Source organism: Xenopus laevis, chromosome 5S, assembly GCF_017654675.1.
Source record: "Xenopus laevis strain J_2021 chromosome 5S, Xenopus_laevis_v10.1, whole genome shotgun sequence".
In the NCBI taxonomy this organism is placed as follows: domain Eukaryota; kingdom Metazoa; phylum Chordata; class Amphibia; order Anura; family Pipidae; genus Xenopus; species Xenopus laevis.
Window position 1 is genome coordinate 117,412,399 of NC_054380.1, and position 24,501 is coordinate 117,436,899.

General features: G+C 37.9%; 1 protein-coding gene across 2 annotated transcripts in view; it reads left to right on the forward strand.

Annotated features, from left to right (window-relative positions):
* Window positions 1-4,568: 4,568 nt before the first annotated feature.
* tf.S (transferrin S homeolog) overlaps window positions 4,569-24,501 on the forward strand; it is a 30,047-nt gene continuing 10,114 nt past the window's right edge. Inside the window, 19 exon segments of one of the 2 annotated variants that reach the window (NM_001086343.1) lie at window positions 4,608-4,682; window positions 10,790-10,939; window positions 10,941-10,953; window positions 14,009-14,038; window positions 14,041-14,117; window positions 16,129-16,309; window positions 16,311-16,317; window position 16,320; window positions 17,792-17,930; window positions 18,642-18,697; window positions 18,791-18,954; window positions 20,025-20,048; window positions 20,051-20,055; window positions 20,058-20,064; window positions 20,066-20,159; window positions 20,161-20,190; window positions 21,537-21,682; window positions 23,480-23,576; window positions 23,864-23,905. In NM_001086343.1, coding sequence (NP_001079812.1) covers window positions 4,640-4,682; window positions 10,790-10,939; window positions 10,941-10,953; window positions 14,009-14,038; window positions 14,041-14,117; window positions 16,129-16,309; window positions 16,311-16,317; window position 16,320; window positions 17,792-17,930; window positions 18,642-18,697; window positions 18,791-18,954; window positions 20,025-20,048; window positions 20,051-20,055; window positions 20,058-20,064; window positions 20,066-20,159; window positions 20,161-20,190; window positions 21,537-21,682; window positions 23,480-23,576; window positions 23,864-23,905 — 1,306 coding nt within the window. In that variant the 5' untranslated portion in view covers window positions 4,608-4,639. 2 annotated transcript variants of the gene reach the window in all.

The window sequence follows — 24,501 nt, forward strand, 5'->3', positions numbered from 1 at the left end:
AGAATCCATGACATCATGGGGGTTATTTATTAAACTCCAAATTTTTTTAATAAAATCGGACTTATAAAAAAATCACAAATTTTTCAGAATTTATTAAGCTCCGGGGATGGAAAAATCTGAATTAGAAAATCCGGCATCTCGGACCTGTCGAGGTTGCATATAAGTCAATCGGAGTAATCCCAATGATTTTTTAATACCCCGAAGTTTTCTGAGTTTTCAGGCAAAAAGCATAAGAAATCTGAGTTTTCGGGGTGAAAAATCCCAAAAAATCTTGAAAATCGGATTTTTTTTTCCCGCAAAGCAAATTTTCACGAAAATGTAATAATAAATAATCGTAAAATACCCAAGCGGATTTGATTGGAGTTTGTAGCAGAAAATGTTTAGATAAATTCAGACTTTGATAAATAACCCCTTAAATGTGTTCCTTGTGTGTGAGAAGAACAAAGGGCCTTGTGATACCCCCATTCTGTACCAGTGCTGGGGGAGAGTGTACCTGCAAAAGGTTACTATACCTTTCTGTTTTGTTTCCATTGGAGAAAGTATTTAACCCTTAACCCCTACAATCTAACTGCCTAACCCCATTATTTGTAAAGAAAAGGATTATACAGACATGCAGTGCCTCCACCATGCATCCCAATGACTAAAAAATGCATCTACATTGTGTTGTCAATTTGCTTATACATCATTACTGTATGGTCAAGAACTCCCGGTGTCTAGATATGTATGTTATAGACAGGTAACAGTTCACCTTACAATTAAACCCTTTATTTAATGGGTTTTTGACATGCAAGCGCCACATTTCTTCATTCTCTGATCTTTTCTGTGGAGTCCTAAAGTAGAAGAGATGATTTAGAACCCCCTGTAGGCTCAAGGTCAAAACCTCTACTCAGTTCTTTAAGGTGATATGGTTTTGGTATTAGGAATGTAATCAAATTTGGAAGGGTCTCCATAAAGTAGAATGTTTACTGGGCACATTGGGGAAGTGGCCCAGGTGCACCTCCCTGAGCCCTCAGCATAGGGAGCGGATAACAGTAAATGAATCTGGAGCAGGCACTCAAATAAAGGCAATCTTCCATCAAATAATTGAAATGAAGTAAAAAGATTTTTTTGTGTCCTCTGCCTTAAGCGTTTCATGTTACAAACACTTAATCATAGGCTGAGGTATTAGGAATAACATGCCGGCAAAAATATAATATTAATCTCTTAATAATATTGATCTCTTAATATCTATTCTAGGACCATTACTTCTATAGAAGTCACGTTTTTACCAGACTGAGCAGAAGAATTTTGAAATTATTATTCCAGCAATACAACAATCCCTCGGTATTAAACGAAAGGTGACAGTGTATTAATCTGCCATCTGATCCAGGTTCCCTATCCACCTCCTCTTATATACAGTAGGCATTTGTCTTTCAGTCATAGTGGACCAAAGGTAGGCCTTAATCATTCAGAACATTAAATGCTACTCATTTGATATCACTACTGTACAGCAGTCTTGCAGTGGACAACACTTCCTTAGTGCAACCTGACATGACCACATGAAAAGTGGCACATCGTTTGGGATAAGGCCAGCAAAACATCAGTGTGTGCTATAGTGATGGAAAAGGCCTATAAGATGATATTCCGGCGGCATTACACCCCCACAAAGCTGGTGGACTTTTGGGGTGGTAAGAGAGTTTGAGGGAATGGTAGCCCATACCCTGTTGGGTGTCTTCAAACACTCCATAGAGCCCAACCCCCTATCATTCTTATTGGGCCTGCCTATTAGAACATTGAAAGCCCCAGAGATTGGATCCAAAACTATGGGGGTTATTTATCAAAGTCCGAGTTTATCTCAATATCTTCTGAAAAAAGACTCAGACCAATTCCGCACGGGTTTTTGGGGCGTATCTATTATACACTTTCCTGAAATTTTTGTTTGCGGGAAAAAATCTGAAAAAATAGTGAAAAATCCAATTTTCATGATTTTTTTCATACGATTTTCATGATTTTTTCAGATTTTTCATCAAATTTTCAATTTTTTTTCGGAATTTTGCCCAAAAACTCAGAAAACTTCGGGGTATTGCTAAAAACCCAGCGCACATCGAAAAATCATTGGGACTTCTCCCATTGACTTATATGCAACCTCAACCGGTCTGAGTTGCCGGATTTTCAGATTCTGACTTTTCCCATCCTCTGGGTTCAATAAATTCCGAAAAATTCTGGATTTTTTTTTAAAAGTCTAATTTTATTAAAAAAAAAACAGAATTTTTCGTGATTTTTGCATTCGGAGTTTAGTTTATAACCCCCTATATGTTGTGACTTTGTACCTGATTGATAATGTTAAGAGACCTGAACTACCAATCTATATCCGTTTCATCACAATTTTATTTGATTAATAATTTCTGTATGTAACTCGCTTGCAGGAAAAAAAAAATACAATAAACATTTATTGTAAAAAAAGAGCATACAATCCTTTCTAGTTCTGACCATATTTATTAATACATCATTTTAAATGGGATCCGCTAACCAGACATTTTTTTATTACAGAATATATTAGACTGATGCTTCTTTCATGTGTGAATAATCCAATTTCCTTGTATCCAAAAGGTCACAGTGACCTAAAGAAGCTGCCTACCTTAAACACAAGTCTTTTTTTTTAACAGCTTCAGTGCTAACCATTATTTGGCCACAGGACTAGTTTTTTCCTCAGGGGAAAATGTATATATATTGTTTAGTATAATTTGAAGGAACACTAGGGGGGTAATTTATCAAAATCCGAAAAGTCTTTTTCGGATTTGACCAGTGGAGTAACTAGATGCTACTGGGCCCCACAGCAAATTAATTTTAGGGCCCCCAACATTTCCAGAGGTTGTCCTGTTTTACCAATATATATTGACATTTCTCATTAATTAGGGCCTCATAGGCCCCCTATACCTCCTGGGCCCCCCTGCAGCCGCAGGGTCTGCTTCCTCTGTAGTTACGCCCCTGGATTTGACTCTCGAAACCTGCAACTTTTTTGGATTTGATGCCCAAAAAACCCACGAAATCTTCGGATTATTAAACAGAACCCCGCGCAGATCAGGATATCAATGGGACATCTGCCATTGACTTCTACTTGAACTTGCAAGTTGGAGTACACCATCTGGGTTTAATAAATCACAACATTTTTATTTTTTTTTTCTATGAAAAAATTTTAGTTTTCCCCTTTAAAAGTCCAACCAGATAAAAACAGACTTAAATAAATAACCCCCTAGATGTTGTACAGTAAGTGGAGCAAAAATCTCCCTGTGGATGACCCACAGGTGCATCACAAATTATATGTTTGCTTATAAATATATAGATATGTAATATAGATATAAATATACGTAGATATAAAATATAGAGTGGATTAATAAATGATTGAACACCAAAGTACAATGCTTGATTTACTCATGTTGATGTAGGCTAATGTTTATATTTTGGCATGCTCCCATGCTGTTGTTTAAAGCCATCTAACATAGACCAGAAGACTGGGCTCAAGGAGAGGGACCTAGCATGATCAGAAAAATGGGTGCTACAGGTCCACAGATAATCCCTGACAAAAAAAATGACCAGAGCTAGGGTTAGGAAGCAGGGGTACCTGCCTAGATGAAACCGTCATAGGAAAGGGGGGATGATCCTGTCTTTATAATAAATGTCTTGAAATGTATTGCCATTTTATTGCCCAAATCAAATTAACTATTGATAACTGCACCACATACAGTACCTTAAAAATGTCATGTACTACTGCATCCATACTTTGATGATGGCTCCTGTAGCATCCTAACATGCTTCCATGTCTTGCACATTTGCCTTTACCTGGACACCATAATCCGCTTGGTTGAAGGCAATGGTGTGATGTCCCAGTCCCAGCCGTGGTGCAAATGCAGAGGTGCTTCTGAACAAACTCCTTGTGCAGGTCTGCATCTAAAACACTGTGGGAATGGGGGACTTTGCACCACATCCCTTGTACCGGCGTTGGGCATTGTTTATGTCCTGTGTTTAAGGTATTATATCTCAAGTCCAATACTTTCTCATGCTTTTTGATGTGACCCCTACACACGGAGTAAAGCAGTGCAGTCAGTAATGTGATGATTCTTCCAGTTCTTAACCCATGTTATTAATATGTTTTTCACTTCAGAGTTACATGTATTAAATGTCAATGGCCATGGAAGTAAATTGCTGAATACATAAAGGGGTTTGTGAGGTGTTCACGATCTACTATCCAAGTACCAGACACACACACTGGGAAAATGCACAAAAAACAAACAGCCTCTCATTATGACTTGGCACTGAGTCTACTTAGATGTTGCATGTGAAATCCCCTCTGAATCCCCTTTCCTCACAGTCTCCTTGTTATGGAAGGGTTAATCCAGCCCATCCCAGGATCTGCAGAACTTCAGCCTCAAAAGTGGTTTAGTGCCAGATATTTCGCTACAGGAACCAGCAAGCGGCATAAAGGAGGGGGCTTTATTGGGAAACTCCAGAAGGTAAACATTGCAGGGCTACAAAATCTGATTAGTCAGCACCTATGTCCTTTTATAAAAAGGCAGCAAACGATGGCCCAATCCCTCCTTTATCTGACAGAGGATAAACTGTGAGGAACATTTACCTTCCAGCCCTGAATAATCCAAGGGCAATGGATCTTTCTCTCCGTGTCGCACTGTGCCTGGGCATGCTGGGTAAGTTAAGAATACTCTCTGTAAGTCTCATCACCCTTTGGATGTTCTTAGTGCCTTTTATTTATATTATACATAGCTTCCACAAACATTCTAATGCTAAACCGTTCCACTTGCCATACACAACGTCATATCAGTCTGTTTTATTGGAATATAATAATTTGTTTATAAAGAATGTATGAATCGTATAATATATCAGTATCTATCACATGTATTTTCAATGAAGATCGGCCAAAATCTCAAAGACGCTTCCATGATGTTTGCAGATGATCTGGAATCCCTCGTTTGCAGAGAATTTAGTTGTAAGGCAAACAAGCCCACAATGTATTAGTTTGAGAAATAATTATAAAAGAACATTGTCAGGGACAAAAATGTCTTTTTCCTCTTTTTTTATGCGGCAATATTTTTTAATTTAAAATGTTAGCCCTGTCAAGAGATAGCAGGCTAGTTTGATATTCTAAGCAGTTCAGATGTATTACTTGCCAATAAAATACCCCCTGTAAATGGGGTGACCTATTTGTCTGCTGTATTCCGCCCATAGAAGATGGTGATTTATGTGCTCAGATACACTCTCGTTTATACAACACAAATATATCAGTATACAGATGCACATATACATACATTCAATAACACACACACAGACATGCACAGAGGTACCTCTTTATAATTTATAGACCTTAACGTACAAAAACATAGCGGTACAAAAATGCTAGGTGAGCAATAAATGTATTGTTTTCTGATTCAGCAAAACACCCAGACTTCTACCAAAGATCCAGCCAAAAACCAAAATAAATCTGAACCCTAATTTGCTTATTAAATGCCAGTGAAGAAAAATATATGAAAAATGTATTCTATTCAGTTGTCCAGAGCTTTCAATTCACTTGATATTAGGTGAACAATATACCCCCTTGCTTAGCATTAACACAATGAATATGGCTTGTGCTGAAAATACTTTTTGCCTATTATTTTAATTATGAAAAATATATGATCTAACTTGCAGGGATCAAACAGAGTAACTAATTACCATTTACCTCTTTAACTCATGAAATAACTAAAATATGCTCAGCTCAAGCCCTCATGTTGCACTCATATATAAACAAGTGTTTATATAATCCTAATGTCTCAATTGTTCTCTAACCTTTAGTTTGTAAACTCTAATCTCTAGGCCCTTCTAACCCCATTGTATTCTGTAATCCTTGTTTGTTATCCACCATTTATTCCCTGTTTGCTATAACTGCAGTAAAGCACTGCATATCTTGACAGCGCTATATAAATAAATGAAGATGATGATGATCATATACATAACATGACTCAAAAATACAGGCATGGGTCCTGTTATCCAGAATGCTTGGGATCTGGGGGTTTCCAGATAATGGATATTTACGTAATTTGGATCTGAATACCTTAAGTCTACTAGAAAATCATGTAGACATTAAATAATCTCAATAGGCTCGTTTGGATCAAGTACAAGGTACTGTTTTATTATTACAGAGAAAAAGCAAATACAGGTATAGGATCCCTTATCCGGAAACCCGATATCCTGAAAGCTCCGAATTACGGAATGGCTGTCTCCCATAGACTCCATTTTATCCAAATAATCCAAATATTTAAAAATGATTTCCTTTTTCTCTGTAATAATAAAACAGTATCTTGTACTTGATCCCAACTAAGATATAATTAATCCTTATTGGAAGCAAAACCAGCCTATTGGGTTTATTTAATGTTTAAATGAATTTCTAGTAGATTTAAGGCATGAAGACCCAAATTACGGATGGATCCGTTATCTGGAAAACCCCAGGTCCCGAGCATTCTGGATAACAGGTCCCATACCTGTAGTTTATAAAATTTTGGATTATTTAATTATAATAAAGTCTATGGCCTTTCCGTAATTTGGATCTTTTTTATAATGGGTTTCCGGATAACGAATCCCATACCTGTACAGTGATCAAAGATTGCAAAGAGCAGAATGAAACTAACAGTAACTGATTCAGCAAAAAAAAAAATATTACCTACAGTTTGCAATTAATTACAAATGTCAGTCCCTTTAGCTATTTCTTGCCGATCACTTCACAGTCTCTCAACTGTAGTCAAAAGAAATCCAAACGAGTATATATATTTGCAAAGAAATATATATAGGCAGATCAGCGCATGTGGCAACAGAAATTAAAAACCAGCATAGCGTAATATGTTCATTTAAAAGGGATATCACCCTGTGTTTCAAATGGCTTATTAGCAAATGTGCTCCTTTTTTTTTGAACAACTGTTAGTTAGAAAAAGAAGACATTTAAGGGGTATATATAAAAAGTGAAAAGTGTTCTCCTGTGCAGCAATTAATTAATTTTTTTTCAAAATAAATCAGTTAATAGTGCTGCGCCAGCAGAATTCTGCAATGAAATCCATTTCTCAAAAGAGCAAACATATTTTTTTTATATTCAATTTTGAAATCTGACATGGGGCTAGACATATTGTCACTTTCCCAGCTACCCCTGGTCATGTGACTTGTGCTCTGATAAACTTCAATCACTCTTTACTGCTGTACTGCAAGTTGGAGTGATATCACCCCCTCCCTTTCCCCCCAGCAGCCAAACAAAAGAACAATGGGAAGATAACCAGATAACAGCTCCCTTACACAAGATAACAGCTGCCTGGTAGATCTAAGAACAAAACTCAATAGTAAAAATCCATGTCTCACTCAGACACATTCAGTTACATTGAGAAGGAAAAAAAGCAGCCTGCCAGAAAGCATTTCTCTCCTAAAGTGCAGGCACAAGTCACATGACCAGGGGGAGCTGGGAAATTGACAAAATGTCTAGCCCCATGTCAGATTTCAAAATTGAATATAAAAAAATCTGTTTGCTCTTTTGAGAAATGGATTTCACTGCAGAATTCTGTTGGAGTACATAGTTACATAGTTACATAGTTACATAGTTAAATTGGGTTGAAAAAAGACAAAGTCCATCAAGTTCAACCCCTCCAAATGAAAACCCAGCCCCATACACACACCCCTCCCTACTTTTAATTAAAATTCTATATACCCATACCTATACTAACTATAGAGTTTAGTATCACAATAGCCTTTAATATTATGTCTGTCCAAAAAATCATCCAAGCCATTCTTAAAGGCATTAACTGAATCAGCCATCACAACATCACCCGGCAGTGCATTCCCCAACCTCACTGTCCTGACTGTGAAGAACCCCCTACATTGCTTCAAATGAAAGTTCTTTTCTTCTAGTCTAAAGGGGTGGCCTCTGGTACGGTGATCCACTTTATGGGTAAAAAGGTCCCCTGCCATTTGTCTATAATGTCCTCTAATGTACTTGTAAAGTGTAATCATGTCCCCTCGCAAGCGCCTTTTTTCCAGAGAAAACAACCCCAACCTTGACAGTCTCCCCTCATAATTTAACTCTTCCGTCCCTCTAACCAGTTTAGTTGCACGTCTCTGCACTCTCTCCAGCTCATTTATATCCCTCTTAAGGACTGGAGTCCAAAACTGCACTGCATACTCCAGATGAGGCCTTACCAGGGACCTATAAAGAGGCATAATTATGTTTTCATCCCTTGAGTTAATGCCCTTTTTTATGCAAGACAGAACTTTATTTGCTTTAGTAGTCACAGAATGACACTGCCCAGAATTAAACAATGTGTTATCTACAAAGACCCCTAGATCCTTTTCATTTAAGGAAACTCCCAACACATTGCCATTTAGTGTATAACTTGCATTTATATTATTTTTGCCAAAGTGCATAACCTTGCATTTATCAACATTGAACCTCATTTTCCAGTTTGCTGCCTAGTTTTCCAGTTTAGACAAATCACTTTGCAAAGTGGCAGCATCCTGCATGGAACCTATAGTTCTGCACAATTTAGTATCATCTGCAAAAATAGAAACAGTACTTTCAATGCCCACCTCCAGGTCATTAATAAACAAGTTGAAAAGCAAGGGACCTAGTACAGAGCCCTGCGGTACTCCACTAACAACACTGGTCCAATTAGAAAATGTTCCATTTACCACCACTCTTTGTAGTCTATCTTTTAGCCAGTTCTCTATCCAGGTACAAATACTATGTTCCAGGCCAACATTCCTTAATTTAACCAGTAACCTTTTGTGTGGCACTGTATCAAATGCTTTAGCAAAGTCTAAGTAAATCACATCCACTGCCATCCCAGAATCGAGGTCTCTACTTACATTCTCGTAAAAAGAAATTAAGTTAGTCTGGCAAGATCTATTACGCATAAAACCATGCTGGCACAAACTCATAGTATTATGATTTGCTATGAAGTCCAGAATCTTATCCTTTATTAACCCTTCGAAAAGCTTTCCTAATACTGACGTCAGACTAACTGGCCTATAGTTTTGAGGCTGAGAACGGGATCCTTTTTTGAATAGAGGCACCACATTAGCAATTTGCTAGTCTCTCGGCACTATGCCAGATCTCAATGAATCCTGAAAAATTAAGTAAAGAGGTTTGGCAATCACAGAGCTAAGCTCGCTAATTACCCTGGGATGAATACCATCTGGCCCTGGACCTTTGTTAATCTTAACATGTTCAAGTCTCTTTTGAATTTCTTCATGTGTGAACCATGCATCATTAGTTGTATTACTAGAATTGGGAGTGTTAAGAAGGAAACCTTCACTTACTGGTTCTTCATTTGTGTAGACAGATGAAAAATACGAGTTCAGAATCTGCGCTTTTATTTTGTTTTCATCAACCAGCTGACCCCCCTCTGATAGTAAGGGTCCCACCCCTTCCTGCTTCATTTTTTTACTATTGACATATTTAAAAAATAATTTTGGATTTTTTTTACTGCTTGCTGCAATATCCTTTTCTATAGCAATTTTAGCTTGCCTTATAGCTTCTTTGCATGATTTATTGGCCTCCTTGTACCTTATAAATGTTTCGGCTGTACCAGCTAACTTGAAAGCCTTAAAAGCACGTCTTTTCTTACCCACCTCAACACCAACGCTTCTATTGAACCAAAAAGGTTTTGCTTTGCAACGACGTTCCTTGCTTACAAGTGGAATATACTGACAAGTATATTTATTAAGCAGCATTTTAAAGAATTCCCATTTTTGTTCTGTGTTTAACCCTGTGAAAAGCATTTCCCACTTAATATGTTGCAGAGATGCCCTTATACTGTCAAAGTTTGCACGTCTGAAATTTAGTGTTTTAGTTACTCCCTTATAGAATTGCTTCTGCAACAGAATCTCAAAGGAGACCATGTTATGATCACTATTCCCTAAATGCTCAGTAGCACTATTAACTGATTCATTTTGAAAAAAATCACGTTTTCTGATGACAGGATCCCTTTAAGTCTACTAGAAATGTATTTAAACATTAAATAAACCCAATAGGCTGGTTTTGCTTACAATAAAGATTAATTATATCTTAGTTGGGATCAAGTACAAGCTACTGGTTTATTATTACAGAGAAAAGGAAAATCATTTTTAAAAAATTTGGATTATTTGGATAAAATGGTGTCTATGGGAGCCATTCTGTAATTCGGAGCTTTCTGGATATCGGGTTTATGGATAAGGGATCCTGTACTGTACAATATTATAGAAAGTTACCTTATGGCTTAATGTTCTCTTATAAGGGATTTTGGTCACAGCATATGTATGTGAACAAACCAAAATGGGAGCAGAGAAATGAAAGGGGGACAGGTATAAAGAAAGGGGCTTAGCAAAAAAGTCAAACAAGAGAGAGAGAGAGAGACAAAACAGTAAACCAGAAGAAAGCTAGAAAGACAGGGTGGAAAAAAACAGGAGAAAAATAAAAGGAAAGTGAGAACTGAGAATAGAAAGGCAGGAGAGTTGAAATAAAATAAAGGACAGAACAGACAGCTGAGAAAGTACAAAAGTGTAGAATATGCATTTGTTATTCCTGAAAAAGTGACAAGTGCTGTAAGCTTTGCTGCCGGTCTAGTAATGGACAGGAGCCATTGAGAAGGTATCATTTACTAGTCAGCTGTTAACTGGCTGCTGTGGGTTTGGAGACAAGTTATACACATTTTATTTAATGTCTTCTATAAGTTGCTTCAAATATTTGCTTTGATCTTGGGGCTGCTTTTTTTCCAATGACATGTTCTCTTTTTCATTTCCCCTGCAGCCCTGTGCCTGGCAATACAAAAAGAAAAGCAGGTGCGCTGGTGTGTAAAATCAAACAGTGAACTCAAAAAGTGCAAAGATCTGGTAGACACGTGCAAAAACAAGGAAATCAAATTGTCCTGCGTAGAAAAATCCAATACTGATGAGTGTTTCACTGCTATTCAGGTAAATACATCTTAATAGTTACCAGTGCTTATTTTCTTTATAGGGCAATGGCAACAAGTTATTATTCTATACTGAGGAGAAATGACTATTAGAATACCTTATACGCCGAGAGATAGTGGGAAAACAGAACATGGACTTGAATTTCTGAAACTGTACTCAGGATATATAGATTTCGCAGGAGGGTGGGGCAAATAAGCAGGAAGTGATGGACACAGGTATGGGACCTATAATCCAAAATGCTCGGGACCTGGAGTTTTCCGTAAAATGGATCTTTCTGTAATTTGGATCTTCATACCATAAGTCTACTAGAAAATCATGTAAACATTAAAGGACAAGGGAAGATGAAACACAATAATGTTTCTATGGATAGGCACATCTCAGTAGTGTCTAACAGTTCTCCTGCTTTGGTCAGATTCTAACCTTTCAGTAGATCCATAACCTTAGTATTCAGAAAAAGCACTTAGTTTGGCACAGAAAAATCCCACAATGCAATGCTGTTTTGCCAAGACCTAACACAATGCACAATTATTAGACTTCAGAAGAGGCAGATTATGTTCATCATGTGCGTGCTTACTCTTATGAGAACATGATCACTCACATTCATGGACCCAGCTATGCCCGCCCTCTTGAAAATGGGAACCAGTCGGAACTGCTTATAGCAATTGCTATGGTTACCCATGCGGCTAGCTTTTAAACATAGATATTTTAAAACATACATGCTGCTCTTGCGTGATGCTTGAGCGCTGCTTTCAATTCTTTAGAGTTGTACATTTTGACGATAATATCACAGGAAAGATGGCAGCCGCGAATGACATAAGTGAAGGAGGATTCTTAAGTGAAGCAGCCAGTTTCACGTGCACTTTTCTTGACATAAATCTAGATATCCAGTAGATGAAGGGTTGGCAACATTTTTAATGAGTTATTGAAAAGAGTTTTCTTGTCCTTTAAATCAACCCAATAGGCTTGTTTTGCTTCCAAGAAGCATTAATTATATCTTAGTTTGCATCAAGTATTACAGAGAAAAAGGAAATCATTTATAAACATTTGTATTATTTGGATAAAATGGAGTATATGGGAGATGGCCTTTCTGTAATTTGGAGCTTTCTGAATAACAGGTTTCCAGATAATGGATCCCATACCTGTACAGGAATCCTATAAGGAATTTATTTTGGGATCCGAGTTCCCATAAGACATATATTAGTAGAACAGGAGGCCAAGATAAATGTTGTGGTGTCAATGACCATGGATTCTAAATTTTAAATTATTCCTTTATCAATAGAAAGTTCAGTTGGAGTATTGTTCTATAGACTTTTAGGGTGCCACTCAACTGATATCTTAAACAATCTTACTAAAAATATTAAAGGGAATGTTCTACAAAAGGTTCTTAATTGATTCTGGGTGACTATAGGTCTATGGGGATGATGGGGGCAAGTTATCCTGCACTGGGAGGGCAACTATTATATATATATAGAGAGAGAGAGAGAGAGAGAGAGAGAGAGAGAGAGAGAGAGAGAGAGAGAGAGAGAGAGAGAGAGTTAAATGATTGCACTCTGTGTCAGTTTTATGTTGATGAGGGTGCTGGATCAAAGCATTGTATAAAGTTCAAAAGGACCCGCACTCCAAAATCAGCAAACCAGCATTATTTATTTTTCAAACTTGTGAATCCAACGTTTCGGCTCACATTAGGGCAAAAGGACAAAATACGAGTAATTATTTATACACATCTAGCCCCACCCAATTTAAAAATCACGACGTCATACATGCTCACATTGCACATAATTAACCATTGGTGAAAAAAACGTGTAATGTAACCATCGACCTGCAATATCATTTCTCACCACGAGAGGTCGAAGTGATTATTCATTAGTGAAAAAATCCATTCACAAAAATCCTTTCATGTTCAACCTGTGAATTTATACAAATGACATATTCTGTTACCATAAGCAAGAGATACACAGTATCACAAATCAAATCATTTTTATATAATGTAGCAATAAACAAATGTACAACTTTACTATTCATTGTTCTGTCTTCCCTTGGCTACATATCGTGATAAGTGAATTTATTCTAAGAAGCAACTCAAAACCAACTGGCAGTTTAACCCATTAGGTGCCACAGCCCACCTCTTAGATCCAGTAGGCTTCCCTTTGAAGTAAAGCCCTATCAAATTAACCACCCCTAACAGGAACATGCTCAATTGGCATACGCCTAAAGGCAGCAGGACTATGTGTAGCCTCCACCCAGTGCTTTGCCACCAATTTCTGGGTGAAATCTTGCTTTTTACCTTTCTATTTGCCCTTGTCATCTATCTCTGAGTTTACCGACACCCTTATACTGGCCCTATGCATTCCAATGTGCTCCTTGAACTGTCTTACTGTCTTATTGCCTTCCCACAATAAATGAGGCCACAAGGACATTTTATAATACACACCACCATTATTAACATGCATTTATATAGCGCCAACATATTGAGTAGCACTGTACTTCATCCTCTGTTTTATAGCATATTTTTTGCCTGTGTGTGAATGTGTGGGACCCAGAATCAAACTGCTGCACATTACACACCCGCTGCATTTATATACACCAGGGCACTATGTTAGAAAATGCTGTTTCTGGGGCTAACGCGTATTTATCAATAGGATCTGAAGGGCTCCGACTCTCCTTCAGATTCCTACCCCTCTTATAACTGAACTTTGGCATATGGGGTAATTTCTAAAACAAGCCTTCATCAGTAGACACGATCGGCCAATGTCTTGTTACACTGCTAGAGGCAAACTTTACTCTCAGATAAACAAAGAGTGAAACAAAGAATGAACTGTTGTGCCCCCCTATACTGGAGTGTTTGCTGGAATTGTGACCCACAATATGTCCCACACAATATAACTATCAGTTTGTTTAGTAATACTAATCTACCTTCAAAAGTGACAAAAACAATCCAACAAAGGGTGAAAGTAAAACATTTTTACGCAGACATAGACTTCACAGTAAATTTATAAAGTTAATAAAAATATAATAAAAGGCATCATTACTAAGAGCAGGCTTTCTGTTTTTTCAGGAAGACCATGCAGATGCAATTTGTGTGGACGGAGGGGATGTGTACAAAGGATCACTGCAACCTTATAACCTGAAGCCAATCATGGCAGAAAACTATGGTTCACATACAGGTAAGTTACATCCTGGTTACTAAATGGCTGAAGCATAATAACTGTCCTATATTCTCCTAAACATGCCACATTTCAGCATATATACATTTCATTATACTCTACGCCTACAATATACTAGCACAATGATTCAGAGACAAGGAGAAAAGAGAAAACATATAAACTTCTGCCGAACCATAGTTGACTTTCAGAGAATAGTGATGAAGAAAAAAACCCCATAAACTCCAAACAAGATAGGAAGATGACTTATATCTTCAAGAAGTTGTACAGCGTGCAAGTGAAACTTTTAGAAAGCATCAATGCAAATGTTTTTATCGACTAGCAGACACCAAGATATTCTAGAATTTGATAACTTAGTTACATAGTTAGTTAGTAACATAGTTAAATTGGGTTAAAAAAAGACAAAGTCCATCAAGTTCAACCCCTCCAAATGAAAACCCAGCATCCATACACACACCCCTCCCTACTTTTAATTAAATTCTATATACCCATACCTATACTAACTATAGAGCTTAGTATCACAATAGCCTTTGATATTATGTCTGTCCAAAAAATCATCCAAGCCATTCTTATAGTCATTAACTGAATCAGTATCACAACATCACCCGGCAGTGCATTCCACAACCTCACTGTCCTGACTGTGAAGAACCCCCTACGTTGCTTCAAATGAAAGTTCTTTTCTTCTAGTCTAAAGGGGTGGCCTCTGGTACGGTGATCCACTTTATGGGTAAAAAGGTCCCCTGCTATTTGTCTATAATGTCCTCTAATATACTTGTAAAGTGTAATCATGTCCCCTCGCAAGCGCCTTTTTTCCAGAGAAAACAACCCCAACCTTGACAGTCTACCCACATAATTTAAGTCTTCCATCCCTCTAACCAATTTAGTTGCACTTAGTCTCTGCACTCTCTCCAGCTCATTTATATCCCTCTTAAGGACCGGATTCCAAAACTGCACTGCATACTCCAGATGAGGCCTCACCAGGGACCTATAAAGAGGCAGAATTATGTTTTCATCCCTTGAGTTAATGCCCTTTTTTATGCAAGACAGAACTTTATTTGCTTTAGTAGCCACAGAATGACACTTCCCAGAATTAGACAACTTGTTATCTAAAAAGACCCCTAGATCCTTCTCATTTAAGGAAACTCCCAACACATCGCCATTTAGTGTATAACTTGCATTTATATCATTTTTGCCAAAGTGCATAACCTGCATTTATCAACATTGAATCTCATTTTCCACTTTGCTGCCCAGTTTTCCAACTTAGACAAATCACTCTGCAAAGTGGCAGCATCCTGCATGGAACCTATAGTTCTGCACAATTTAGTATCTTCTGCAAAAATAGAAACAGTACTTTCAATGCCCACCTCCAGGTCATTAATAAACAAGTTGAAAAACTTGACTAATTGTTTTTCTTATGTGAATGTAACTAATATACTGCTTCTTGGACTCTATGTTATTTCCCTGCTTATTTTAGAGCTGCAATCACTCTCAAATAGTTTTCTGATGTCCAAACTATTATTTGTACACATGATCTTCATTTCCCCATGCTCTGTTTGTAACTCTTTTATGGATCTAATACTTTGGAACTCAACTTGATAAACATTATATTCACTCACTCACTTGCCTCCACCCCTGCTACTTTGTGTTTTCTACCAAAATATTCTCATACTCCCACTACCAGCTGTGTAACTTCAAAGTACTGGTCCTACCTGCAAAATATGTTTAGGCCCCATCCCCAACCAAACTCCCAACCCGCCCACACATTAAGTGCAAGTGACTGGATGGCATGTTTGAATTTAATGTGGCTGGGGAACTGACTGTAGCCATGTGATCCAGGCCCCATTGTACCCCGGACCCCCCTCCCCCCGATCAAGGGATTCACAGTATGGTACTTATGCCACTGACCACTACATTGTATGGCCATACACGTCCAGACACCCACCCGTCCAATATCATATTTTAAAACCATTAGGATTATTATGAAGATACTAAAAGTCTGTCATTAACCTTGCAGAAACGGACACATGTTACTATGCAGTGGCAGTTGTAAAAAAATCCAGCAAATTTACATTTGATGAGCTGAAAGATAAAAAATCATGCCATACGGGAATTGGCAAGACTGCTGGATGGAATATCATCATTGGATTACTCCTGGAGAAAAAGCTGTTGAAATGGGCAGGACCAGATTCAGAAACATTGGAGAAAGGTTGGTTTTGAAATGCAAGTTTCTGTGTCAACCCAGGAGTTACCAAATAGAAAGGATTGTTTCCAGTGCACTACCTATGCATGTTTTACGATGAATGCATCCATCCTTTTACAGATGGACCGCACACCTTATATGTATTCTTTGTAGTGGAAAAGGAGAGCAATCTAATGAGCAGATTACTGCTGAAGTGAGATTTATTTCAGACTAACTACATTTTTCAGGCCCAAACTGGTGCCCTTTCTTAAGTTTCTCACACTTGAGAAAAGGGCACCAGTTTGGGCCCGAAACATGTAGGGGCTGATTCACTACTTCGACCTTCGACTACGACTTCGAATCGAAGGATTCAAAGTAAAAATCGTTCGACTATTCGACCATTTGATAGTCGAAGTACTGTCTCTTTAAAAAAAACTTAGACTCCCTAGTTCGCCATCTAAAAGCTACCGAAGTCAATGTTAGCCTATGGGGAAGGTCCCCATAGGCTTGGCTAACTTTTTTTGATCGAAGGATATTCCTTCGATCGTTGTATTTAAATCCTTCGAATCGAACGATTAGAAGGATTTAATCGTTCGATCGAAGGAATTATCCTTCGATTGTTCGATCGAACTATCTGCGCTAAATCCTTCAACTTCGATATTCGAAGTTGAAGGATTTTAATTCCTAGTCGAATAACGAGGGTTAATTAACCCTCGATATTCGACCCTTAGTGAATCGACCCCGTAGTGTCAGTTAGTTTGAAATAAATCTCACTTCAACCCAGGAGTTATAAAGTGTGATATATACAGAAAAGCAAGCAGTTTAATTTATAGAAATATAGAAAATCAGGTTCTCCTTAATAGCAAGATGAAAACTACCCTTGTAATAGCCTCAAGCTTAACCTAATGATCAACTACTGATCTCACTCATTTTATTGTTATTGCATTGTTTCCAGGCCCTCTCCTATTCATATTCTCAATCAAACTACTGCCTGGTTGCTATGGTAAATTGGACCCTAGCAACCATACAGCTGCTAAAATTTCAAACTGGAGAGCTGCTGAACAAAAACAAAAAAAAGCAAAATAATTCCAAAACTAAAACAATTTTCTTATAATATATTTGGCTACTTCACCTTACAAGTTCAATTAAAAGGTGAACCCAATTGAATAATTTGGTCCTGGGCCTTTGTCATTGCCACTTACACCTCCATAAACATTTTTTGGCCAGATACTAGTCCAGCAGGCATACTGGAGGACCCCAAACAGAAACCAATAAACTGCTGACTCGGTCCGGAAGGACCACATTGGCAGCTTTTATTGGCCTTTAGTGTGAGTGAATTCAAAGTTGTTTTCGGATTAATTACAATTTTTGTGAATTCATTGTTAGATAATAATTTGTAAAAGGACAGCTGTGGTTTGTATTATCCTTTTGCGTAGTAAATATTAGTCAAATCTAGGTGGGGATTATCAGTGAGTGACGCTGCATTTCTCTCATTTAGCGGTTTCAAAATTCTTCAAAGCCAGCTGTGTCCCCGGAGCCAAAGAGCCTAAATTGTGCCAGCTGTGTGCCGGAATTAAGGAGCATAAGTGCTCACGCTCTAACAACGAGCCGTACTACAACTACGCTGGTGCATTCAAGTGAGTGTGACTTGTCCAAACCAATTTCTGCTCACTATTGTGGTATCGATATGCAAACTATTCTTGGCAAAGGAGAACAATCAAGACTAAGAAACAAACATCTAATGCTCAGTACAGCAACAACTTAAACTATAGACTTATTATAGTGCATGAGAGGGCAGCATGCTTGGATTAGTATAGCTTTGTGATACCATATCATATTTTAAAGAACTATTAGCTTTAGATGGTTTCAGTTGGGAAGTCGTAATTATCTCATCATCTATCATTTTCATGGGATAACTCTATAGAGCAGAGGTCCCCAACCTGTTTTTTAGCCGTGAGCCACATTCAAATGTAAAAAGAGTTGGGGAGCAACACAAGCATGACAAATGTCCCTGGGGTGCCGAATAAGAGCTATGATTGGCTATTTGGTAGCCCCTATGTAGACTGACTTCCTATGGGTAGCTCTGTTTCTCCAAACTTGTCTCCAAGCCTGGAATTCAAAAATAAGCACCTGCGTTGAGGCCACTGGGAGCAACATCCAAGGGGTTGGTGAGCAACATTTTGCTCTCAAGCCACTGGTTGGGTAACACTGCTATAGAGGTTGCCCGTTATATTAATAACTTTATATTTAGTTTGTTGCATTATTAAAACTATTTGACTGGTATTCAACGGAAATGTACGGTAAGAGGAATCGTCCAAATCTTTCTTTTCAACTCTTTTAATAAACAGGTGTTTGCAAGATGACCAGGGAGATGTTGCTTTTGTGAAGCAATCAACTGTACCAGGTAACAGACAACAAATATAACAAATTCTGTGGCTAAGAATATCCGAAGATCTTAAACGGCCTATGAAATATCCTTAATATCTCTCCATTACAGAGGAATTCCATAAAGATTATGAGCTGCTGTGCCCGGATAATACAAGAAAAAGCATAAAGGAATATAAAAATTGCAACTTGGCTAAAGTTCCTGCTCATGCGGTGTTGACCAGGGGCAGAGATGATAAATCTAAGGACATCATTGAATTCCTCCAAGAAGCGCAGGTTTCACAGTTTTTCATTCTTACTTACAAGTGCAGATAAGTTTTGCCATGCTTGGTGTCTGTAGCTATCAGACCTTTCCATGTGCATGTGTGGGGGGGGGGGGGGCGGAGCAAAGTTAAAAACCAAAGACAAATAAAAGAATCTTTTTAAGATGGAAGAAAAGCAAGGCTTAATCAAGGTTGTATGCCCCACTTTAAGGGATACTAGTCCTGTAGGCAAAGCCACGGGTGTACTGGGAGGCAAGGCAAGATAAATAAAATAAGCTCTAATATTGTTTTATTACTATCCTTTATTTATATTGGGCCAACACAACAACACAGTGATTTTGAGAGATTTTATACATCACTCAGTCCCTGCCGCAGTGGAGCTTACAATTTAAAGAGGCTGTTCACTTTTGAGTTAACTTTTAGTACGATATAATATTCTGAGACAATTCTTTGACAATTTTGTATCATTTGTGGTTTTTGAGTTGTTATTTTTTTTCAGCCGTTTTCCAGTTTGCAATTTCAGCAATCTGGTTGCTATGGTCCAAATTACCCCAGTGACCATGCATTGATTTGAAAGACTGGAATATGAATAGGAAAGAGTAAACATAAAGGTGAACTGCCCCTATAAGTACCCTGTTACAGTGTTGGACTGGCCCACAGGGATACCAGGAAAACTCCTGGTGGGCACAGGTGTCAGTGGCCCCTCATGCTGCTAAACATTTGGCCTATTTCATGACCATTCCCTATTTTTATGAGAACAAAGAGGCTAAATAGTTGGGAAAATAGAGTATAGTATGTAAAGAAAAGAGGCTAGGAGAATAGAGGTTGAGTGAGGAGAGGAAGAAAAATAGTATTAAGAGTGGACCCCTGGTCTAAGGTTAATTGGTGGGCCCCTGGTCAAAGGTTTTTGGGTGGGCCCCTGGTGTCCCAGTCCGACACTGCCCTGTTATATTAACCCACTACAGTCAGACTTTTTATGAGCCGATTTACCCCAGCATGTTTTCTAAGTATGCGAGGAAACACAGGAATAAAATACATTTACATACTAAGTTAATTTTCTATTGTTGCTTTTTTATTTTAAAGAAAACACAAGAATGTAAATTGTTCAGCTCCCCGTATGGGAAGGATCTAATTTTCAAGGACAGCGCAGTGAGTCTTATTCCCCTCCCATCTTCTATGGACAGTTTTCTGTTCCTCGGAGCCGATTATTCCAATGCAATCCAAGCACTGAAGGAAGGGGTGAAGGAGGGTAAGTCTGGAACATAATCTTGGAAGCATTCTGTGTTTCTACAAGACAAACTATAGACTTTATAGACATTTACGGGCAGATTTATCAAGGTTTGAATTTCGAGTTTATGGGAGTTATTTGAAACACCCGTAAACTTGAAATTCGGAAAAAAAAAATGAAATTTATTAAAAAATTGAAATTTTTAAAATTTGGGTGAATAGAATGGACCTGCAAACTCTAATCGAATTCAATTGAATTAGATTCCAGTTTTTTCATGAAAAAAAATTTGATTTTCAAAAGTCCCCCAAACGACTCCAAATTGGTTGTAGAAGTTCCCCCATAGGCTAAAACTCGGCAGGTTTTAGATGGCGAATAGTCAAATTAGAATTTTTAAACAGACAGTACATGATAAATTTCTAAATTGTTATTTTCTTAAAACTCGAATCGAATTTGGACTATTCCCTAGTCAAATGAAACTAAAATAAATTCGAGATTTGAATTTAAAAATTAAAATTTTCAATTCGACCCTTGATAAATCTGCCCCTTACTGTTCTAGTAAAGGGTAAAGTGGATTTAGACGTGTACTCCATCTGACACCCCACTGTAAGGCAGCTACACAAGTTCTGGGGGGGTCATACGGGCTATAATTGGCTATAGTTCATTTTCCGAAGTCGCCCTAAGTTTCCTCGTGGGGCAACTTTGGGCGACATCGGAAAATGAAACGCTCCGAGTACCATCCCGCTGGCAATTTTCATTCTAGCTGGCGGGAAGGCAGGGGAGGCAGTTCGGGGAGATTAGACGCCCAGAAGAAGAGATTTGTTGCCGGGCGACTAATCTCCCTGAATTGCAGCGTGTGTCTCTGCCCTGAAGGAGACTCTGTTTGGCAGTACATTTGGTTTTTATGCAACCAAAACTTGCCTCCAAGCCTGGATTTAAAATATAAGCACCTGCTTTGAGGCCACTGGGAGCAACAGTCAGGGAGGAGTTGAGCAACATGTGAACCACTGATTGGTGATCACTGCTGTGAGGTGTGCGCTTCTACTGCCCCTTTACCCTCTACTAAACAATTTACTATTTAACCCCAATCATTCTTAATGAATGGAACAGTGGTCCATCCACAAGGGAGAGTTCTCCATTCACATTACTCTCTCTATAGTTGGTCTAGGGCACATGTACAAATGCAAGTACAAGTCTAAAGTGCAAGTTCAGACACAAAGTGCCATGCTTTTTACCCACAAAGCCTTTTGCAGCTTTACAGTTGACATATATTCCTTACTAGACTCACTTTAGATATTTCGGAAGTCAGGTTACATAGTGACTTGTGCTATTACAACATGAAAAAGAAAACAAAATCTGGTCCTTTTCAGATGACTCTGCGGCTCAAGTGAAAGTTCGTTGGTGTACACAAAGCAAGGCAGAAAAAACCAAGTGTGATGACTGGACAACTATTAGTGGTGGCGCCATTGAATGCACTGAGGCCTCCACTGCTGAAGAATGTATCGTACAGATTCTGGTGAGATATATATATATATATATATATATATATATATAAAGCAGATGAGTTCAAGTTCAAAGATATGACATGTCTCTATTATTTCAGGCATTGATAAGCTTATTCCAGATTTCTGTGCTGACCCCTTCCTCCTGATATATTAGTATCACCATATTTGCTGGGTCATACATGAAATATATTATATGCACAATATGAAAAGCAGCAGCAAGAGTTCTTACCATTAACAGAGGTTAAGTATTAATGTTAAGGGGCACAAGGGGCTCCCTTTAGTGATCGCTTAGGGGAGGTAGATCTTTAAGTTAACTTTTAGTATGTTATAGAATGGCCAATTTTAAGCAACTTTTCAACTGACCTTAATTTTTCTTTTCTATAGTTTTTAAATTATTTGCCTACTTCTTCTGACTCTTTCCACTGACCCCATCTAAAAAAAATTGCTCTGTAAGGCTACATATTTATTGTTATTGCTACTTCTTATTACTCATCTTTCTATTCGGGCCTTCTCCTATTAATATACCTGTTCCTTATTCTAATCAATGCATGGTTGCTAGGGTAAATTGGACCATAGCAACCAGAACTGGAGATCTGCTAAATAAAAAGTGAAACAACTCAGAAACCCCAAATAATAATAAATAAAAACCAAATGCAATTTGTCTCGAAATAGCACTATACATCATACTAAAAGTTAATTCAAAGGTGAACTACCCCTTTAGCATTAAGAAAATGTAAAAAAAATGTGTTAATATACTACGAATATAAACACCAACCCATATTAAACGTTAAAATTGCAGTCTTTATTTAGAAATAACTTACCGAAATGCCACTTGCTCTCCTCTTCAGAAAAGGCAATTGGGTGATCCATCATGCGGCACTCGATTTCTCCTCTCTGCCTTCCTTATAGGAGATAGCCAGGGAGGAGAAATCAAGCACCGCACGATGGATCGTCGCCTTTTCTGAAGAGGAGTGCAAGCGGAGTTTCGGTAAGTTTTTTTCTAAATAAAGACTTTGCGATTTTAAATATATAAATTTAATATGTGTTGGTGTTTTTTTTTCCGTAGTATATTAACGATTTTTTTTTACATTTTGTTTATGTTACTGGTCCTTTAACAAGCACTTGCCTACTGGAAAATGCTGTTGGGTGAGCAGAAGGTCTCTGCACTCTGAAACAGAGTCAAGGCAAGAAAAGTAGAAGACGGTGTGCAAAGGAGTATGACTGCTAGGGGCATATTTATCAGAATCCAAAATTTTCTGAGTATTTTAATAGAAAAAGTCAGACCAAACTAGAATCCACGATTGGACTTTATTTATTGTTAAAAAAGCACGATTTAATCGGATTAGGGACAAACACAAAAAAATGCATTAAAATCCGAATCGTACGTTTTTTTCTCTGATTATTAGATTTTTGTCTGAAAAGTAACAAAATAGTCAGATTTCAGGCTAATTTCAGCGCAGACCACAGAAACTTCCAAATAGGATAGGGACATCTCCCAATGACTTATATACAACCTTGGCAAGTCTGAGATAGAGGATTTTCGGATCAAACTTTTTCCATCCTCGGGGTATAATAAATCTTGAAAAATTAAGAGCGTTTATTTCCCTCTAAAAATTCGTATTTTTTAGTAAAAAAAATAACTCCCCCAATAGTGTTTTCCCATACTGAGTAATAATAATTATGCATCCTTTTGCAAGTCAGGCATGGGTATAATAGATTAGTAATATGACCAGCAGCAATTTATTCACTGTAAAAATATATACGATATTTAACATTTCATAATTTTGTGATGACTTTTTCTATCACAGAAAGGTGATGCTGACGCAGTCACTTTGGATGGAGGCTACATGTACACTGCAGGGTTATGTGGGTTGGTTCCAGTAATGGGAGAGTACTACGACCAAGGTAAGCGCAATAAACTATATCTGGTCTTTTTCTGGGGCGGTAATACAATCAAATTACATGCTCTTAATAAAATAATTTTGAGATAAACTTCAGCTAAAAGTGTAAAAAGAAAATGAGTCCCTGCTACATCAACAAAAACAAAATTAATTGATCTGCAGGGTTGTTCAGTGACTAGACAGCACAGAGAAAAAACATATCTGTATTTATGAGAATTGATGTTTCAGATGTAAAAAAATCCATAGCCATCTATGATGCTGCTGCTCATAATCTGTATTTTCTCTGTGCAGATGACCTAACACCATGCCAAAGGAGTTCTTCACAGGCAAAAGGTACACAGTATGGTATTGATCAGTGCAATATTTCCACTTGATACTGTATAGAAGGCATCTTTAAATGGGAAGTATACCCCCTTTTCTGACATGGATTAAATAGGGCTCGTTTTGAACATACTTTTTGGTTATTGTTTTAATGGGGAAATATGTATGGCTTTTAGTATTTCTTCCATTTAGCATCTTAAAATCTACATCCTTGCTCATAAAAGCACAATCAAAACAAATGACCGGTCTGCTCAAAATCCCTCTGTATAAACAAACCTCACCCTTCCCCCAGCTGAAGTCTTTGTCGAGTTTTGGATAAGGAGCACACCATTATACAGTGGGCTGCTAATTTGAGCTTGTGAGGACTGGAAGCTCGTGTGACTTTACGTGCAGTTTTAGATTATACCCTGTTTAGTGCAAAAAATATCAGTAATGGTGGATTTGAAAGCAATATGCTTAAAAGTATGTTTAGTACAAGCCCTATTCATTTGGAGGGGGAAATACCTATCTGTCACCTCTCCAGTCCATAATGAACGCTGCTGCGAGGCTCATACACCTCCGCAACTGCTCCTCCTCTGCCTCGCCATTCTGTCAATCCCTGCACTGGC